The 18266-nt window shown below is 44.6% G+C and overlaps 1 protein-coding gene across 1 annotated transcript in view; it reads left to right on the plus strand.

The window, feature by feature from the left end:
* Positions 1–17304, plus strand: part of LOC138352261 (trans-Golgi network integral membrane protein 2-like) — a 94000-nt gene extending 76696 nt beyond the window's left edge. Inside the window, exons 4-5 of the mRNA XM_069304630.1 lie at positions 16326–16513; positions 17127–17304. Of these exons, the coding sequence (XP_069160731.1) occupies positions 16326–16513; positions 17127–17304 (366 nt within the window). The remainder of the gene's footprint in view (positions 1–16325; positions 16514–17126) is intronic.
* Positions 17305–18266: the final 962 nt, after the last annotated feature.

Consider the following 18266-nt stretch of genomic DNA (forward strand, 5'->3'; position numbering starts at 1 on the left):
ACATAACCTGCACAAATTAATACACAACTTGCCCAAGTATAATAATTGTGCTATATGTACAATACAATCACAGCCAACTTAGCCAAACAATACACAATTTGCATGCTATGTTCCATGTATGTTTAGGACCTCATTTATAATATGCTTAGTTTATCAAACTCCCAAAAGTCAGAATTTCACATAAACGAATGGTACGTTCGACATCCTATGAGCTTGATATAAAAAACACACACATACATTTTCCATATAAATGTTTCATCATTATTAGTGCTAAACTATCCATCTATCATATATCCATTGTTTTAATACCTTATTAATACCTTCTATCATAGCACAGCCAAAGCCCATTTTTTACCCACACTTTCACCTATTCCAACCTACCCTACACAACCTTACCTTTCCTGACCTTGCATATCCAAAGCTAAATTTGATTAAAGTTGGCATAATTTATGCTGACCCACCTAAATTCAACCTAATTTATGACAATTTACACCAAATATAATTATATCAAAAAGGTTTAGTAACATAGCACAGTCAAAGCCCATTTTATCCAAGTTTCTCACTTATTCCATCCTACCCTACACATCCTTACCTAGCATATTCAAAGCTAGATTTGATTAAAGTTGGCAAAATTTATGCTGCCCCACCTAAATTCAACCTAACTTAAGGCAATTTCCTGCAAATATAACCCGATGGTTTGTATCGTAGCACAGCCAAAGCCCATTTTTACCTACATCTTCATCAATTCCAACCTACCCTACACAACCTTACCTAACGTGACCTAGTATATCGAAAGTTAGATTTGATTAAAGTTAGCAAAATTTATGCTGTCCCACCTAAATTCTACCTAATTTAAGACAACTTAAATCAAATATATCCCAATTAATTAGTAACATAACAGTTAAAGCCCATTTTACCCAAGTTTTTCACCTATTCCATCCTACCCTACCTAACCTAACCTCGCATATCCAAAGCTAGATTTGATTAAAGTTGGTGAAATTTAAGCTATCCCACCAAAATTCATCCTATTGTAAGACAATTTACACCAAATACACCCAAAATGTTTCGTACCATAGCACAGCTAAAACCCATTTTAACCAACTTAACCATCCTTAACCTAACCTTATATACCTGGATCTGAACTCCATTTTACAACATTTTTTCAGAAAGGGATATGACTCACTAAACTAAACAATTACCATAACCCAATTTTTCTTATCCTAACCCATAACTAGAGGGGTTTAGACGCCCCCCCCCCTTACCTCGAAATTATACTATATATTTAAAGTAGGAGAGAGAAAGATGCAGATTGGAACAGGAACGTCGTTCCCTATATAGGCGAAGAAAACGAATCGCGGAACAACTTGAGAGTCGCACCCTATCTCAAGAACTGCGAAGAAGGTTAGGTAGAGAAATAGAAACAATTGAACTCAAGCTACAAGAATCATACAAAACCCAGGAGAGGCAAAGAGAGCAAAAGGCCATCAGTGAAATAGAGAGAAATCCGAAATATTTTTTCTCCTATGCAAAATCAAGATCAAAAACCACATCTAGTATCGGGCCCCTGCGAAAGGGAGATGGAACTTTCACCGATGACAACAAAGAAATGAGCGAGTTCATGAGGAAGCAGTACGACTCTTTTTTTTCAGCGAGCCATTAAATGCACTAAAGATTGATAACCCAAATGAATTTTTCATGGATATGATACCAACATCAAATCATATATCAGACGTCGCCCTATCCCCACTAGATTTTGAAGAAGCCATAAACAGTATGCCTATGCACTCTGCACCAGGCCCGGATTCTTGGAACTCCATATTCATCAAGAACTGGAAAAAAACACTATCGCAGGCCCTTCACATTCTGTGGAGACAAAGCCTAGATACAGGCGTTATCCCTGACATACTAAAAACAGCAGAGATAGCACCACTTCATAAAGGAGGAAATAAGGCAGAGGCATAAAATTACAGACCGATAGCACTAACATCGCACATCATAAAAATTTTTGAGAGAGTGCTAAGAAGTAAGATCACAAAATACATGGAATCACAGCATCTCCATAACCCCGGACAACATGGTTTCAGAACAGGGCGCTCTTGCCTGTCGCAGTTGCTGGACCACTATGATATGGCATTAGATGCTATGGAAGACAAACAAAACGCTGATGTAATTTACACAGATTTCGCAAAAGCTTTTGATAAATGTGACCATGGTGTTATTGCACATAAAATGCGTTCAAAAGGAATTACCGGGAAAATAGGCAGATGGATCTACAATTTCCTGACAAACAGAACCCAATGTGTAATAGTCAACAAAATAAAATCCAGCCCATCAACCGTGAAGAGCTCAGTCCCCCAGGGTACTGTGCTTGCTCCAGTACTTTTTCTCATCCTCATATCGGACATAGACCAGAACACAACCTATAGCACTGTATCATCCTTTGCAGATGACACTAGAATTTTCATGAGAGTTGGCAACATAGAGGACATGGCAAACCTCCAATCAGATGTAGATCAGGTCTTTCTATGGGCTACAGAAAATATTATGGTGTTTAACGAGGATAAGTTCCAGCTCATGTGCTACGGAAAAATTAAAAATATAAAAACAGAAACCACGTACAAAACTCAGGCAAATCATAACATAGAACGAAAAGGCAATGTAAAGGATCTGGGTGTACTCATGTCGGAAGACCTTACCTTTAAAGAACACAATAAAGTAGCCGTCACAACTGCAAGAAAGATGACAGGTTGAATAACAAGAACTTTTCACACTAGAGATGCTATACCGATGATGATACTTTTCAAAACGCTTGTGCTCTCTAGAGTGGAGTACTGCTGCACAATGACAGCCCCTTTCAAAGCTGGAGAAATTGCTGACCTAGAGAGCGTGCCGAGATCCTTTACTGCTAGAATCCACTCAGTAAAACATCTAAATTACTGGGACCGACTAAAGAGCCTAAATCTGTACTCCCTTGAGCGCAGGCGGGAGAGATACATAATAATTTACACGTGGAAAATAATTGAGGGGCTGGTCCCAAACCTGCACACAGAAATAACACCACATGAGACCAGAAGACATGGCAGGATGTGCAGAATAACCCCGTTGAAAAGTAGAGGGGCAACAGGTACTCTGAGAGAGAACTCTATCAACATCAGAGGCCCGAGACTGTTCAACACGCTTCCACTACACATAAGGGGCATAACTGGCAAACCCCTCACAGTGTTCAAGAGAGAACTGGATAAGCACCTCCAAAGAATACCTGATCAACCAGGCTGTGACTCATACGTCAGGCTGCGAGCAGCCGCGTCTAACAGCCTGGTTGATCAGTCCAGCAACCAGGAGGCCTGGTCGACGACCGAGCCGCGGGGACACTAAGCCCGGAAGCACCTCAAGGTAGCCTCAAGGTAGGTAGGAATATATTTTCATGCATTAACCTAACATATCCCTAATTCCCGCCTATAATTTAAATTACCCCCTATAGTATAATTTCGAGGTAAGGGGGGTCTAAACCCACCTAGTTAGGGGTTAGGATAAGGAAAATTGGGTTATGGTAATTGTATAGTTTAGTAAGTCACATCCCTTTATTTAGTGTAAAAACTAAACATTTACTCAGCAATATAACTACAATATTGAACGTAAATCCAAGTTTAATAGGTGAGGGGCAGTTACGTTCATATTAAAAAAGTCATGTTTTATGAATATGGTTACAATGTTCGACAAAGATCCAAGCAGGTTAGGCACAGTGCGGTTAAGTTCATATCCAAAACTTTACTTTTCTAAGAATATAGATACAATACTCAATAAAACACCAAGACTCCTGCAGGTCTTGCAGGAGTCACTTTTTTTAGTATACTTTTTTATACTTTTCTGAGTATATGTCTTATCAGAGGTTAGGTCCAAGGTGGTTGAGTTGTGGTAATATGAGGAAAATACCTAGTAACCAACACACTTCTAAAAATAATATATTAAAAAAATTTGCTGAAATCCAGGGTGGAATGGAAGTTGGAAGTAGTTGATATAATTAGGATGAATTTAGTGGAATTGACACAAATTGAAGTAATTTGGATGAATTAAGCTAATGTTGTGTTAGGATAGGTTAGGTTAGGTTAGGTCTAGCTTGGTAGAATTGATGATAGATAAACACATCTGGATATTGGAAATAGCGAGATGGACAGAGCACTAGCTCTATGAAATGGTCTTGGGAACTGGGCATGTTGAGCTAAAATTGGATATCGATTATTGGAAATATACATTAAATTTAGATGGCATAGGCGAAAACTTGGGTAAAATGGGTTTTGGCTGTCCAATGGTACAAAATATTTTGGGTGTATTTGGTGTAAATTGTCTTAAAATATATTGAATTTAGGTAGAATAGCTTAAATTTCCCCAACTTTAATAAAATCTATCTTTGGATATGTTAGGTCAGGTTAGGTAAGGTAGGATGAAATAGGTGAAAAACTTGTGTAAAAGGGGTGTTAGCTATGCTATGTTACAATACTTCGGGTTATATTTGCTTTTAAATTGGCTTAAGTTAGGTTGAATTTAGGTGGGGCAGCATAAATTTTGCCAACTTTAATCAAATCTATCTTTGGATATGCTAGGTAAGGTTAGGTAAGGTTGTGTAGGGTAGGATGGAATAGGTGAAAAACTTGGGTAAAATGGGCTTTGACTGTGCTATGTTACTAAACCTTTTGGGTATATTTGGTGTAAATTGTCTTAAATTAGGTTGAATTTAGGTGGGTCAGCATAAATTTTGCCAACCTTTATCAAATCCAGCTTTGGATATGTTAGGTCGCGTTAGGTGTGTTTGTGAAGGGTAGGATATATAATATCTTAGCGGTAATGATCTAGCTTGTTTAGATAATTCCCTATTAGGGTTAGAGTCATAGCTAGCATTTGTAATGTATGGACAGAGGCTACATAGGGATGTATGTGAGGATATGGGCGTTGTGGTCTTGGGAATGAGGTATGTCATGTCAAGACTGGATGTAGGATATTTGGAAATATACATTAAATTCAGATGGCATAGGTCAAACCTAGATAAATTGGGCTTTTAGTTGGGCTTATATTAGGGTAAATTTGACGGGAATTGTCTTAAATTAGGTAAATTTAGGTATATTTGTGCAAATTTGGTGGAAATTGTCTTAAATTATGAAAAATTTAGGTGGGATAGCTTAAATTTGTTCAACTTTAATAAAGTATAGCTTTGGATGTGCTAGGTCAGGTTAGGTGAGGTTGTGTAGGGTAGGATATATAATATCTTAGGGATAATGAACTAGCATGTTCATAAAATAGTGTAAATTGCCTATATGGGCTCGAGCTGTAGCTAGCTCATATTATGAAGGGACGGAGGTGACATAGGCATATGTGGGATGCTTATATTTAGTTAGTATAGCTTTTGCTAGGTAGATTTTGGTTAAATTTGTCTAGTATAAGTATAATTGTTGATGGATTTAGATGAATTTAGTTTTTAATAGGATGAATTTTGATAGGATACAGTAAATTTGTTTTAATTATCTTGGAAATTATTAACTTCACTTAATCCAACCTGTCCTAACATAACATAACCAAGGCTAGAACCAATAAGTCTGTTGGAGGATTTGCTTAAATAATTATGGGAGACATGACTGAAGAGGATGTAACAAGGGGGGTATTAATAAGGTATTAAAACAATAGATATATGATAGATGGATATATGATAGATGGATAGTTTAGCACTAATAATGATGAAACATTTATGGAAAATGTAGGTGTATTTTTTATATTGAGCTCATAGGATGTTGGACGTACCATTCATTTATGTGAAATACTGACTTTTGGGAGTTGGGTAAAGTAAGCATATTATAAATGACGTCCTAAACATACATGGGAAATATTATGCTAATTATGTACTGTTTGACCAGGTGGGCTGTGATTGAATTTGTATATTTAGCACAATTATTATACTTGTGCAAATTGTGTATTAATTTGTGCAGGTTTTGTATTTTGCATAAGTTGTATGATGATTGCAATTATGTATTGATTATATTGCCACAAATTGTGTATTGTTTGTGCAAATTTTGTATTAATTGTACATGTTATGTACGTGTTTTTGAGGAATTGAGTAGTTGTATTCATATTTGGGCTAGTTGTGTATTGATCATTTATTTTGTTAAAGTTTTTTATTAATTGTGTATATGTCGTAACTGTATTTGTGTGAATTGTGTATTTGTGCTGGTTGTGTATTTACATATTTAGGCTAGTTATGTACTGTATGTATTTGTGCTGGATGTGTATTTATGCAGGTGGTATAATAATTATGAAAGATGTGTAATAATTGTGCAAGTTGTGTATTAATTGCGCATGTTGTGTGATTGCATATGGACGAATTGTGTATTTACACCTCTGTGTATTGATTGCCATTGTACAAATTGTGTAATTATATAGGAAGTTTGCTTGTATTAATTGTGCAGAGATGTGTATTAATTACATAATTTGTGTAATAAGTGTCCATGTTTTACAATTGTTTTGTGCGAATAATGTATTAATGAAGGTTGTGTTTTTAATATGCTTAAGTGGAACTGGGGTCACTGTATTTTTATGCGAATTGTGTATTTGTGTAAGTAATGTATAAGTTATCTGAAAAATAGATCTTCAAGTGAAAGTGTATTTGGTTTATGAGACAATATGTGGGTATTTTGTGAAAATTATGTTTATGGAATTTTGTAATTTAGTGAAAGCGCTTTTTGATTATATGAGCATATATGAAATTTGATATACTTATGCAAATACCATACTTTGAGTAAATGTTATACTTTGAGTGTATATCCAATATTTGTGTAGATGGTATATTTTTGTTTGCAACTGACATATTTTGTATGTAAATGATCTATTTTGTCAATAAATGGCATACTTTGTGTATGAACGACATAATTTGTGTGTAAACGATATAATTTGGGTGAGAATAAGTATTTTGTACATTGAAATGTCATATCTGGTTTGTAAATGTTGTATTTTCTGTATAAATGAAATATTGTGTGAAAATGCTTTGTGCTTAAATGCTATTTTGAGTGTAAATATGTATATATTTTATTCAGTGTGTCGTAGATTTTGTGTATTTTTAGTGCAAGCACAAGTGTTGCATTTTGTGTGTATAATGTTAAATTAATATATTTTTGCGTGCCTTAACACAACCTTAGCATTTTATGAATAATTTTTAATGTATCTATTTCAATGAGACATATATACCCAGGTTTATTAATTTGAATAGTATGTAGGTGGGTTTTTAATAATATTTTGAACTTGCTGGAATAATATGAATACCTTGCTGATTGGTATGCATTAATATGAATTAACTGTACAAATAATTAAGATTACTTGGGGTGAATGAGCTGTGGGATTACTGAAATCTTATTCTTAATACATTTTAGGGAGTCATATGGCATAAATTTCATCTGATAAATGGACCAATGATGGCAAAACAGGCTATTTTCTATGCATGTATGGGTTGTGAAGTATGTACTCACCTAGTTGTGTTTGCGGGGGTTGAGCTCTGGCTCTTGGTCCCGCCTCTCAACCGTCAATCAACAGGTGTACAGATTCCTGAGCCTATCGGGCTCTGTCATATCTACACTTGAAACTGTGTATGGAGTCAGCCTCCACCACATCACCCCCTAATGCATTCCATTTGTCAACCACTCTGACACTAAAAAAGTTCTTTCTAATATCTCTGTGGCTCATTTGGGCACTCAGTTTCCACCTGTGTCCCCTTACATACATACATACATATGTATGTATGTATGTATGCATGTATGTATGTATGTATGCATGTATTTATAACTGTTGGTTTAGAAACAAGTTAGCTGAATTGTGTAGCAAGGCTTGAATTTTCGAGGTCTAGGAGTGATTAACCTATGAATATCCTGGCTAGGAACCAGCTGAGTTGCAAAATGGATGAATTGCAGTGAGACATTTGGGCAGGTATTTGTTGGATGTGTGGACAGCTGAATAACCTATGAGCACAGGTATTAGGACAGCTGACCTGCTATGCTGCCAGACGTACGATTCAGATGAATTGCGGTACGACATTTGGGTAGTTATTTTTTTTTTAATTTATCACTGCATGATGAATGATTAGTTGTGGATGATTAAAATGTATATTCTTAAACCTGTGATGAAGTTAGGTTAGGTGGGGATGGATAGTATAGCTATATTTTTTAATAATAACATTAAATACACTAAATAACAAGTAGGATGCCAAGGCCTCATTGTGCATCTTGTGACGTCACTCATAGTTGAAAAGTCAGGTTGCTGTGGGCCTTGTCACACATGTGTTAATGTGAGGCCATATTTAATCCCTTTACTGGGACATCTTTCGTGATGCCATGCATGTGGTTTTATTACTGCAGAATGCATTTGTTTATTATAGGTGAAGATGGTTTAGTCGATGAATTGAATATCAATAAAAAATACTAGCAATGATACAATGGGCTAAGATATGTGTGGATACAAGACATTATCACCTAGCCTGTGATGACACTTCCCGAGAACACTTGAGCTATTTAGAGATTAAGAGAATGTGCTAATGAGAGGCTGGGTCCCTCCCTGGAACCGCTTGTACGACATTGGCTAAAAGCAACGTACCCTATTGGTGGATCAATCTGCATTGGGGATGATGACGTCATGAGAACATCAGAATGAAGGTAACTGCAGAAGGCCTATTTTAAACATACAAAGTAGCTTCTACTCAATCTAGTTCATATAAATGTACACCGAATGAGTATTTTGATTGGTTATGTGTTACAGTAGGGTGTGGGGGGGGGGCATGTTTCTGAGCGAATGTGAGACGTACACAGGACTAGCAGTGAGGGAGGAATTAAATAAAAATGCCCGAGTGTTGGTGTAGCCTGTTTCGAGAAATTATATATTAACATATTTGCATGAACTTGGAGACTTCAACAGGAATTCAGTAGTAATCCTATGTCTGGGTCTGATTTGTATGAATGGGAGATGTGGATTTTCATTATATTTTTCTATGGTTGATAAACGATCCCTGAAGAATACTGACAAAGCTTAAATTACATTCTCTAGAAAGGCGAAGAATTAGAGGGGTGACATGATAGAGATGTGCAAGTGGATGATTGGACATAACAAAGGGGAGATATTATATACTATTAAAAGTATAAATATGAAACAGAATACGAAACAATTGGTATAAATTGGATGAGTTTAGATTTAGGGAAAAGACTTGGGTAAATATTGGTTCAGTAAGGGGGGTGAACGCTGAGATACATGTTAGTACATGCTCTGTTACTCCCCCTTGTTTCATACAAAATGGATTGTGGATTTCATCCATTTCTATGCTCAATAAATGATCCTTGGCCAAAACACTATAAATATAAAGCTTCCAGATAAGTAAGGGGACAAATAGGACCTTCTGAATATTAATGGAGCGACATTATTGATGTGTATACATGAAGATGAGAGGGGATATAAATAGGGAATAGACCTACTGCAATTCATCTAATAGTGGCAGTTGATGTTTTAGTTAACATAGATTGGAAGAAATAGGAGATCCGGCAAAAGGCCTTCTTCAATTTAATTTCTTATGTTCAATATGCGATCTTATCTAGAAAATGGGACACATTAAGAAAATGGGTTTAAATATACAATAACAGAAAACTGGCTTATTCAGGTAAGATGAAGACTTACTGACGTCACTGACCATTAGCGATGATGTCTGTGCAGGGTCACTGAGGTGACGGCACTGAAGTGCGATGGTAGCTGGCACTTTAATCCCCGTGAGCGAAATGGCTGGGAGTAGGAGAGTACCTTTTCTTTCCCATTTTGGAAAAAATTATATGATTGAAAGAGAGATTAATAGCTGATATGAAAGTATAAAAACACCCCATGGGCCAATGCCCGGCAGGGAATTTTTTTTTTATAACAGCCCTGCTCCATAGACCGACTGTGGAAAAAATAGAGAAACACCCCTGCTCAGTATAGACTGGCAGTGGAAACAATTTTAAAACAGCCTTGCTCCATAGACCGGCAGTGGAAAAAATAAAAAGTAAAGGTCTACGGAGCCATTTCCACTACTCCCGCTCTCATCCCCGCTCTCATCCCCGCTCTCATCCCCGCTCTCATCCCCGCTCTCATCCCCACACTCATCCCCGCTCTCATCCCCACACTCATCCCCGCTCTCATCCCCACACTCATCCCCGCTCTCATCCCCGCTCTCATCCCCGCTCTCATCCCCGCTCTCATCCCCACACTCATCCCCGCTCTCATCCCCGCTCTCATCCCCGCTCTCATCCCCGCTCTCATCCCCACACTCATCCCCGCTCTCATCCCCGCTCTCATCCCCGCTCTCATCCCAGCTCTCATCCCCGCTCTCATCCCCGCACTCATCCCCGCTCTCATCCCCGCTCTCATCCCCACACTCATCCCCGCTCTCATCCCCACACTCATCCCCGCTCTCATCCCCACACTCATCCCCGCTCTCATCCCCGCACTCATCCCGCTCTCATCCCCGCTCTCATCCCCGCACTCATCCCCGCTCTCATCCCCGCTCTCATTCCCACACTCATCCCCGCTCTCATCCCCACACTCATCCCCGCTCTCATCCCCACACTCATCCCCGCTCTCATCCCCACACTCATCCCCGCACTCATCCCCGCTCTCATCCCCGCACTCATCCCCACTCTCATCCCCACACTCATCCCCGCTCTCATCCCCGCTCTCATCCCCACACTCATCCCCGCTCTCATCCCCGCTCTCATCCCCGCACTCATCCCCGCTCTCATCCCCGCTCTCATCCCCGCTCTCATCCCCGCTCTCATCCCCGCTCTCATCCCCACACTCATCCCCGCTCTCATCCCCACACTCATCCCCGCTCTCATCCCCACACTCATCCCCGCTCTCATCCCCGCACTCATCCCCGCTCTCATCCCCGCACTCATCCCCGCTCTCATCCCCGCTCTTATCCCCACACTCATCCCCACACTCATCCCCACACTCATCCCCGCTCTCATCCCCGCTCTCATCCCCACACTCATCCCCGCTCTCATCCCCACACTCATCCCCGCTCTCATCCCCACACTCATCCCCGCTCTCATCCCCACACTCATCCCCGCTCTCATCCCCACACTCATCCCCGCTCTCATCCCCGCTCTCATCCCCACACTCATCCCCGCTCTCATCCCCGCTCTCATCCCCACACTCATCCCCGCACTCATCCCCACACTCATCCCCGCTCTCATCCCCGCTCTCATCCCCGCACTCATCCCCGCTTTCATCCCCACACTCATCCCCGCTCTCATCCCGGCTCTCATCCCCGCTCTCATCCCCGCTCTTTTCCCGCTCTCCTCCCCGCTCTCATCCCGGCTCTCATCCCCGCTCTCATCCCTGCTCTCATCCCCGCTCTCATTCCCGCTCTCATCCCCGCTCTCATCCCTGCTCTCATCCCCGCTCTTATCCTCACTCTCATCCCCACTCTTTTCCCCGCTCTCATCCCCGCTCTTTTCCCCGCTCTCATCCCCGCTCTCATCCCCACACTCATCCCCGCTCTCATCCCCACACTCATCCCCGCTCTCATCCCCGCTCTCATCCCCGCTCTCATCCCCGCTCTCATCCCCACACTCATCCCCGCTCTCATCCCCGCTCTCATCCCCGCTCTCATCCCCGCTCTCATCCCCGCTCTCATCCCCGCTCTCATCCCCGCTCTCATCCCCGCTCTCATCCCCACACTCATCCCCGCTCTCATCCCCACACTCATCCCCGCTCTCATCCCCGCTCTCATCCCCGCTCTCATTCCCGCTCTCATCCCCGCTCTCATCCCCGCTCTCATCCCCACACTCATCCCCGCTCTCATCCCCACACTCATCCCCGCTCTCATCCCCGCTCTCATCCCCGCTCTCATCCCCGCTCTCATCCCCGCTCTCATCCCCACACTCATCCCCGCTCTCATCCCCACACTCATCCCCGCTCTCATCCCCGCTCTCATCCCCGCTCTCATCCCCGCTCTCATCCCCACACTCATCCCGGCTCTCATCACCACACTCATCCCTGCTCTCATCCCCGCTCTCATCCCCACACTCATCCCCGCTCTCATCCCCACACTCATCCCGGCTCTCATCACCACACTCATCCCGCTCTCATCCCCGCTCTCATCCCCACACTCATCCCCGCTCTCATCCCCACACTCATCCCCGCTCTCATCCCCGCTCTCATCCCCGCTCTCATCCCCGCTCTCATCCCCACACTCATCCCCGCACTCATCCCCGCTCTCATCCCCGCACTCATCCCCGCTCTCATCCCCGCTCTTATCCCCACACTCATCCCCGCTCTCATCCCCACACTCATCCCCGCACTCATCCCCGCTCTCATCCCCGCACTCATCCCCGCTCTCATCCCCGCTCTTATCCCCACACTCATCCCCACACTCATCCCCACACTCATCCCCGCTCTCATCCCCGCTCTCATCCCCACACTCATCCCCGCTCTCATCCCCACTCTCATCCCCGCTCTCATCCCCACACTCATTCCCGCTCTCATCCCCACACTCATCCCCGCTCTCATCCCCACACTCATCCCCGCTCTCATCCCCGCTCTCATCCCCACACTCATCCCCGCTCTCATCCCCGCTCTCATCCCCACACTCATCCCCGCACTCATCCCCACACTCATCCCCGCTCTCATCCCCGCTCTCATCCCCGCACTCATCCCCGCTTTCATCCCCACACTCATCCCCGCACTCATCCCCACACTCATCCCCGCTCTTTTCCCCGCTCTCCTCCCCGCTCTCATCCCGGCTCTCATCCCCGCTCTCATCCCTGCTCTCATCCCCGCTCTCATTCCCGCTCTCATCCCCGCTCTCATCCCTGCTCTCATCCCCGCTCTTATCCTCACTCTCATCCCCACTCTTTTCCCCGCTCTCATCCCCGCTCTTTTCCCCGCTCTCATCCCCGCTCTCATCCCCACACTCATCCCCGCTCTCATCCCCACACTCATCCCCGCTCTCATCCCCGCTCTCATCCCCGCTCTCATCCCCGCTCTCATCCCCACACTCATCCCCGCTCTCATCCCCGCTCTCATCCCCGCTCTCATCCCCGCTCTCATCCCGCTCTCATCCCCGCTCTCATCCCCGCTCTCATCCCCGCTCTCATCCCCACACTCATCCCCGCTCTCATCCCCACACTCATCCCCGCTCTCATCCCCGCTCTCATCCCCGCTCTCATTCCCGCTCTCATCCCCGCTCTCATCCCCGCTCTCATCCCCACACTCATCCCCGCTCTCATCCCCACACTCATCCCCGCTCTCATCCCCGCTCTCATCCCCGCTCTCATCACCGCTCTCATCCCCGCTCTCATCCCCACACTCATCCCCGCTCTCATCCCCACACTCATCCCCGCTCTCATCCCCGCTCTCATCCCCGCTCTCATCCCCGCTCTCATCCCCGCTCTCATCCCCACACTCATCCCGGCTCTCATCACCACACTCATCCCCGCTCTCATCCCCGCTCTCATCCCCACACTCATCCCCGCTCTCATCCCCACACTCATCCCCGCTCTCATCCCCGCTCTCATCCCCGCTCTCATCCCCGCTCTCATCCCCACACTCATCCCCGCTCTCATCCCCGCTCTCATCCCCTCTCTCATCCCCACACTCATCCCCGCTCTCATCCCCACACTCATCCCCGCTCTCATCCCCGCTCTCATCCCCACACTCATCCCCGCTCTCATCCCCGCTCTCATCCCCGCTCTCATCCTCGCTCTCATCCCCACTCTCATCCCCACACTCATCCCCACACTCATCCCCGCTCTCATCCCCGCTCTCATCCCCGCTCTCATCCCCACACTCATCCCCACACTCATCCCCGCTCTCATCCCCACACTCATCCTCACACTCATCCCCGCTCTCATCCCCACACTCATCCCCGCTTTCATCCCCGCTCTCATCCCCGCTCTCATCCCCGCTCTCATCTCCGCTCTCATCCCTGCTCTCATCCCCACACTCATCCCCGCTCTCATCCCCGCTCTCATCCGCACACTCATCCCCGCACTCATCCCTGCTCTCATCCCCGCTCTCATCCCCACACTCATCCCTGCTCTCATCCCTGCTCTCATCCCCGCTCTCATCCCCGCTCTCATCCCCACTCTCATCCCCGCTCTCATCCCCACACTCATCCCCGCTCTCATCCACGCTCTCATCCCCACACTCATCCCCGCTCTCATCCCCGCTCTCATCCCCACACTCAACCCCGCTCTCACACCCACACTCATCTCCGCTCTCATCCCCACACTCATCCCCGCTCTCATCCCGGCTCTCATCCCCGCTCTCATCCCTGCTCTCATCCCCGCTCTCATCCCCGCTCTCATCCCCGCTCTCATCCCCGCTCTCATCCCCACACTCATCCCCGCTCTCATCCACGCTCTCATCCCCGCTCTCATCCCCGCTCTCATTCCCACACTCATCCCCGCTCTCATCCCCACACTCATCCCCGCTCTCATCCCCACACTCATCCCCGCTCTCATCCCGGCTCTCATCCCCGCTCTCATCCCCGCTCTTTTCCCCGCTCTCCTCCCCGCTCTCATCCTGGCTCTCATCCCCGCTCTCATCCCTGCTCTCATCCCCGCTCTCATCCCCGCTCTCATCCCCGCTCTCATCTCGGCTCTCATCCCTGCTCTCATCCCCGCACTCATCCCCGCTCTCATCCCCACTCTCATCCCCGCTTTTTTCCCCGCTCTCATCCCCGCTCTCATCCCCGCTCTCATCCCCACTCTCATCCCCGCTTTTTTCCCCGCTCTCATCCCAGCTCTCATCCTCACTCTCATCCCCGCTTTTTTCCCCGCTCTCATCCCCGCTCTCATCCCGGCTCTCATCCCCACTCTCATCCCCGCTCTTATCCCAGCTCTTATCCACGCTCCTTTCCCCGCTCTCATCCCAGCTCTTATCCACGCTCTTATCCCCGCTCCTACCTCCATTTGTATCCCCGTTCTTAACCCACTCTCTCCCTGCTCTTAACCTTGCTCTTACCCTCACTCTTATTCCCTCTCCCTCCCTGCTCTTATCCCCTTTCCCTCCCCGCTCTTTTCCCCGCTCCAATAAGCGGGGATAAGTTTATATATGTGTGTATACTCATTCAATCAGATATTTAGTAAAATAGTTTGCTTACCTATACCTAATCACATACATACTTATATACATACACACATACATACATACATACACACATACATACATACATACATACATACATACATACATACATACATACATACATACATACATACATACATACATACATACATACATACATACATACATTTTATATAATGTTCTCATATTCTCAGTTCCTGATTAAAGCAGCTGTCCATATTATCAGGGTCCGTTAACAGAGAACTCCCAACCAGCCCAAAGGTAGTACAGATACCCCCCCCCCCCTCCCAAGCATCGTTGCGTCATAAATGAACGCATGTATTATAATTATTATTATTAATATTAATACAATACAATATTTCATCAAGTAAATTCGAGCAAGGGGAAGGGAACTATCAGGGGATAGTTCTTCCCTTCAGGGGAAGGGAACTAACTATCATTCATTCTCTATTCCAACTCACTAAGAAGCAAATAATATATTGTATACTAGCACATACAGCAGCTTCTTTGTAGAATATATTGATAATAGATCCCAAGAAATATAGGCGGATTTTCCCTCCTTTCCGTATTTATGCAGACATATCCCTAATTTTACAAAACCTATATGCTGCTGATGGGGAAGTCGAAATTTTAGATAATGTTTTCTCAATTAGTGGGGGACAACAAACTGTCACTCAAGAGGAAGGAGGGGTTTCTGTCAATTCATGGGTCAATGAAACGAATGTAAAAATGTGTGAATGCATTACAAATGTTCAAACCTCTAGTGTAGGATTACACGTTATGTCTGGGTTTGTTATCAACTTCTCTCACATTCGCCACCCCTCATGCACCTTGGAACTCATGTACCTTACCCGGCTAACTTATGCGATAAATATTTTGTTTACAAACCAGAAAGTGAACAAGATTGTAACAATGTATAGTCATGTACAAGAGCTTAAAACTGGGTCGGACCATGAAAAATATTTATATGTAATTCAAAAGCATTCAATGGTGTAGGAGATTCGTAGTATGGGCTGATGAATTCATATTCCCCTTATCGTTTGATGATCTCTGAAAAATTTAAACGCTCAATAAACCAGCTATTTTCATGTATACAGTAACAGAAGAAAATAACCGATACTATCTCAGTTTAGCTAGGAAGAACAATGATAAGTATAAAGATATTGTTTCTCTTCTATTATTGGAAGGCAAATTTGACAAATGATTCAGAGTTATGCCACCAGGCAAGTCCCAAAACTGAGAGGTATGAGCTACGAGGAAAGGCTACGGAAGCTAAACCTCACATCCCTGGAAAGCAGAAGAGTATGGAGAGTGATGATAATCACCAACAAAATTCTCAGGGGAACAGAGAGGGTGGACAAAGACAAACTCTTAAGTAAGTAATTATAAAAAAGAAGGCACCAAACCGGGAAGGCTATGTAGCACCATCAAATGTGCGGAATAATCAGAGGGCGCTAAATATCACTAAGGATACCAATACGAGAACAGAAACACATAAGGCGAATGATATCAAAAGTATCCGATTCACCAAGAATTCTATCAAGGGACAATTGACCGCGAGGGGCGGTCGGAAAGCAAGACACGCTAGTCCTGGAAGTCAGGACATTCAACAAGGTAAGAGGGACAATGCAATTTGGACAATAAGGAGCTGGGCGGCGTTCCATTAAGTGACCATGAGTTAAGCGAATATGGCCAAGATGCAATCGCGCTAGAGCCGTTTCCCACCGCCGGTTATGGTGGCAAGAGGAAGGCCACGGGGCCACACAACGCTTAAGAGTACACAGTTTGCTACTAACATCAGAAGACCAACCCTGCCAACGGGAAAGGATGGAGGAATGAATAACCAGATAAAAGTCGGAAAAAGGAATACCTTTATGGGAAACGGGACAAGAGCGGATAGCCTCTAACGGCAGCATCCACACACTCATTTAAAGAAACACAAACATGACTGGGAACCCAGCAAAACTCCACGGATTTAAATTTACTAGAGATAAGAAACAGCCAATGTTGAATCTCGACGACAACGGGATGGACAGCATTAAAGGACCCGAGAGCCATGAGGGCACTACAAGAGTCAACGACAATCACAAAGGAGGATTGACAACGAGAAAGCAGGAGACAGAGAGCATGGAGCAAGACCAAGACCATGACCCCGACCAAACATAAAGCTCCGCTGTGAAGATGCTAGTCTCCGAAGGGAGGCGACACATATAATTTCGATCAGGAAAAGGAATGGAGTAGCCCACACCATCCGCGGACTTAGACCCATTGGTGAAGATGGAAACGGAGCGGGAGTGTGAAGAAAAGTGTTCAAGAAAAAGGCGTTTCAGAACCGTAGGAAGAGTAAAAGTTTTAGTAATGTCGTTCAAGGATGTACAAAACTTCGGAAGGGGGACCCTCTACGGGAGAAAGGAAGGAACAATACAAGGAGAAATATGAGAAAGAGGAATGGAAAGAGACACGTAAGTGAGATAGCCGGACAGAAAGAGGGAGGTGGCGAAGAGAAACAGGAACTACAGGAGGGGTAAAAGTCAAAGCACGACAGAGGTGAGAGGAAGAATGTTGCAAGGACTGCACTAGATAGCGAAGACAGTAGCGATCACGGCGGTCCTAGAGAGATAGGAAACCAGTGTCAACATACAAGCTGAGGGTGGGAGTCGAACGAAAGGCACTAGAGCTGAGGAACAACCCAGCATGGTTGTTACGACCCTATTGGGTCGCAACCGGGTTCTTCTCTGATGTTATTAGAGTTTGGGTATCCGGCCCCAAGCTAGTAGTGGCTTTCAAGGGGTACGTTCCATAACGCAAGTTAGATTAAAGGGGAAGGGATACAAATGCACTGCTTTTGTATATATATTGCTACCACCACCATAAATATATCACAGTCACACACAGGGTTGCTATAACTACACTTATTATATACAAATTAGTCTTCCTCTGAAGACATGGGATGCTCCACGGTGCTCAAGATGAGTAGCCCTGGTTCTCTTCGTCGTGGCCCACGATGAATCCTCTGATTCTCTCTCGGCGAATCTACCCTGGCCACAGGCCAGCCAAATCACAGTCCCACTGGGTGCACTGTCTTGGAGGCCTTCAACCACAAATCCAGCCTGTAGCTGGCAGGTTCC

This window comes from Procambarus clarkii, chromosome 5 (genome assembly GCF_040958095.1).
Source record: "Procambarus clarkii isolate CNS0578487 chromosome 5, FALCON_Pclarkii_2.0, whole genome shotgun sequence".
Lineage (NCBI taxonomy): Eukaryota > Metazoa > Arthropoda > Malacostraca > Decapoda > Cambaridae > Procambarus > Procambarus clarkii.